The 4,037-nt window shown below is 29.1% G+C and overlaps 1 protein-coding gene across 2 annotated transcripts; it reads left to right on the top strand.

Moving 5' to 3' along the window:
• The first annotated feature begins 1,561 nt into the window (after positions 1 to 1,561).
• LOC108758146 (putative nuclease HARBI1) lies at positions 1,562 to 3,135 on the top strand. Of its 2 annotated transcripts, XM_018502949.1 has the most exons (3): positions 1,670 to 1,746; positions 1,842 to 2,268; positions 2,352 to 3,135. In XM_018502949.1, the coding sequence occupies exons 2-3, from the start codon at positions 1,921 to 1,923 to the stop codon at positions 3,030 to 3,032; spliced, it is 1,029 nt and encodes a 342-aa protein (XP_018358451.1). In that variant the 5' UTR covers positions 1,670 to 1,746; positions 1,842 to 1,920; the 3' UTR covers positions 3,033 to 3,135. The 2 variants fall into 2 exon arrangements, with proteins under 2 accessions (XP_018358450.1, XP_018358451.1); XM_018502948.1 differs by having other exon boundaries at positions 1,562 to 2,268.
• Positions 3,136 to 4,037: the final 902 nt, after the last annotated feature.

A 4,037-nucleotide genomic window follows, 5' to 3' on the forward strand; every position in this document is an offset into this window, starting at 1 on the left:
TTGGTCTTTCAATACAATTAATTACGAATTTATATATAAAATTATTATTAATCTAACATCTAAACTTTGATTGTTTTTGACGGGTTTTTATATATTTAAAAAGATTATGTTCTATGTCAATAACATAGAGATTAACCTTTCAATTTCCAAAATTTTTCTGACGTAAGTTTCGTGGGACGAGCAGTTGATTCTTAAAGATTTTCTGTATACTATATGTTTGTGTTTGCGTGCGTGTGTGTGTGTGTGTGCGCGCGCGCGTGTGTGTGTACATTTATTATACATTTATTCGTCTCAAAAAGATCATAAGTAGAAAAATGCATAAAAATTATCAAAATTTTTTGACAGAATTATTCTAAAAAGATTGTTTTTGAGTAAACGGCTCGTCTCGTTTAAAAATCTAAGATTTGATACATCTTAATTTTGTATCTTACTTACCTTACTTGACTGCTGTTCTAAGTATTGTTTTCTTTTTTCTATAAAAGTACATCTTGCACCAATAGTACATATTAATTCCATTAATATTTCCTCTGAAATATTTAACAATAATGATGGGCTTATTTCTTGTTCTACAAAAATAAAATTAATTATTGTTATACTATATCTTACTTTTATGACAGTAAATGTTTACAAACATTTATAAATGCATACCCAGAAATTTAGATGACCACTTTTCAAGACCCCATTGTTTTAAAGTTTTAACAATAAATTCTTCGTCACTCATTATAAACAACGTTGCGTATACTAAAAAAAAATCAATATTATATATATAAAAGGACATTCGTAACGCTTAGCTCAACTTTATTTGTACTGCACAGGAATAACTTAAAGCAACTTCATGTTATACCATGTAGCAGCAATAAAGACAAAATGCTGCTATGAACACAAAACATCGCAAAACTGAATGTAATCGAAATATTCATAAAATCTATTAGAAACAAATCTATGAAGAATGCAATAGATCTAAAAGCCGAACACATTTCTTTATGGCGAAAACTTGAGTCGTAACTTGTCCCCATAATCATTTACAGATTTAGGGCCTGAGCACAATAGAGGAACAGGAATTAGATATTAAGATTTTAACCTATCAGAAACTGATTACATCGGAATACACGGTTTCTGATAGGTTGAAATCTTAATATCTAATTCTTGTTCCTCTATTGTGCGCAGGCCCTTATACTTACGAAGATAATATAGCTTTATCCATACACGAAATTTCTATACAATTTTCACACTATAAGTATCACTGAGATAACAAATAAGGGTGCTGTCCCATGGCACAGATTTTCCGCGTAACGCGTATCGCGTAACCAATCGGGGACCAGTACGCGTTTTTCGAGTTGTTACGCCTTTACTACGCGCTTTTTGTTACGTGGAATTTAATTCCGTATGTCCCATAGTACGCAAGAAAGTTGGGTGACGTACGCAATAACCAATCATATCTTTATATTCTTTTAGATTGTTCCAACAGAAATACCAAAGATGGCAGCTTATTGGTTACGTGAGTTTGTAATACGCTTCATGGGACATATAGAAATGAGTTTTGCGTAGCACACGCACGTTCATTTATCTACATACGTTCATTGTATACAATTTCTGAAAAAATTGCAGTTTCTCTAGTTGAAATTTTCTCAGTGAAATTTCTAAAAAATGAATTCTGATGTATTAGCACTATTCATTATTGCTTTCCGCAAAAAAATATCAGAAACACTTGATCGTACAGTAACAGAGATTAAATTAAAGAAACTGGTGAGAGCTCTATATTTATTAAATAAACGTAAAAATAAAAATAAAGTGCGAAAACGAAAATATTGGGTTTATCCGATTTTTTCAACCGATAACAGAAAAAGACATGGAGCGAGTAATAATCTCATAAGAGAGTTACATTTTTATAATGATGAGAAATTCATCAATTACTTTCGTATGACTCCAGAGGTTTTTGACAAATTATTTACTGCTGTCGATCCATACATTACAAAACAAGAATGTGTTCGAGAAGCAATACCTCCAAATATACGATTAGAAATATGTCTATGTTACTTGGCTTCAGGAGATAGCATGAGATCTCTTTCCTATGCATTTCGAGTAGCACATAATACAATTTCAAAAATTGTGTCCGAAACGTGCGAAGCAATTTGGATTGCATTAAAGGATACAGTTTTTGAACAACCCAGCAAAGATTTGTGGAAAAAAATAGCAAACGAATTTGAAGAAAATTGGGATTTTCCAAACTGTATAGGAGCAATAGACGGAAAACATGTCATAATCCAGGTATACATGTGAATTTCTAAAGTTAAATTAATTTTATTATATATAATATTAAAAGATTAATTTTTTCTTATAATTTTGTATAGGCTCCTCCAAATAGTGGATCTTCATTTTATAACTACAAGGGTCAACACAGTATCAATTTGCTTGCTGTTTGTGATGCAAAATATCGGTTTACTTTCATAGATATTGGAGCGGAAGGACGGCAGAGTGATGGTGGAGTGTTTCGAAATAGCAAATTATATACTTCACTGGAAGAAAATTCTCTACAAATACCATTACCAGTAGTAGTTGGAACCAATGGTCCCATTTTGCCATATGTGATTGTGGCAGATGAAGCTTTTGCTTTGAAAAATTACATGATGCGACCATATTCTCGAAGCTTGCACCTTAATCGAAGGAAAAAAATCTTTAATTACAGACTGAGTCGAGCAAGGCGTGTCATAGAAAGTGCGTTCGGAATACTAGTAGCAAGATGGAGAATTTATAGAAAACCAATTATAGCATCTCTTGAACTAACTAAAAAAATTGTGCAAGCAACATGTTGCTTACATAATTTTATAATTAATAATGAAAGTAAAGATCGGTATTATTCTACTTTACAACCAGCCAATCTAGTTGTATCTGAAGGTCTTCAAGATATCGCAAATAAAATAGAATCGGCTTGCCAAAATGTGACAGATATAAGAAATAAATTTGCTATGTATTTTGAAGGAGAAGGTGCAATTCCGTGGCAATGGGAAAAAGCATTACTCAATGACTTTTGACATTTCTATAAAAATAAGTTTCATTATGTTTGTAACACAAATTCAGAGAATTCAGACAATAAATAAAGTATGAGTATGTAAAAGAAATTTACAAGATTTAAATATAGACTAAATTTATAAACATAAAAAGTAAAAATACAATATTCAATAAACTGTATAATTTATGTAATGATAAAATAAAAATAAACTTTTATTGTCTCAACGTATGTTACACATGGCGTATATGTATATATTTATTTATAGTATATTTTTATATTATATGTATGTAAAATTTAACACAAACAAAACATTTAGTATTTTCAAAATAATCTTTAAACATTAATCTTGAACATAAAATCTTCATATTTCATATTATAAAAACTTAATTTTTAAATATATTAAAAAGAATTAATTTTTTGCCTTTCTCTTTTAAACATAATTATCTCATGTTAAATTAACTGTAAAATATACTATATCTATTCTCTCAGGTACACAAATAGTTAATATCACACTATATGTACAAACTCATGAGTAGTACTGTGTAAACTTTGAGATCATGCTGTAATAATTAAGAAGATAAACACTAACTTAATCAATATAAACAATCAAGAGCATACAAGCAACCACAAGTTATTTGTACCGAAAGTCATGTATTTATAACATAATGTTAACGATTAAAATTCTATAAATAATGATTATAAATATCGGTTTCGGCCGATATTTCGCCCTCTTCAGTATGTACCAAATAAAAAAATTTAAAGCATACGAATATTAAATACAATAAAATTAAATATATAACTTATAAATTAATTGTTTTTATGTAAGCAATTATTGTACATAAGAACAATTAATTTATAAGTTATATAATTATTTTATACTTTTGTGTTTTACATTTTTGAATTATTGTTAAGTTCGAAATCAATGCGTTTCTAATGACAACTGTGTAATACTGACTTCCTTAATTTAATTTTATTGTATTTAATACCCGTAATTCTTTAAATTTTTTCATTTGGAACATACTGAAGA

This window comes from Trachymyrmex cornetzi, unplaced genomic scaffold (assembly GCF_001594075.2).
Source record: "Trachymyrmex cornetzi isolate Tcor2-1 unplaced genomic scaffold, Tcor1.1 scaffold1519, whole genome shotgun sequence".
Lineage (NCBI taxonomy): Eukaryota > Metazoa > Arthropoda > Insecta > Hymenoptera > Formicidae > Trachymyrmex > Trachymyrmex cornetzi.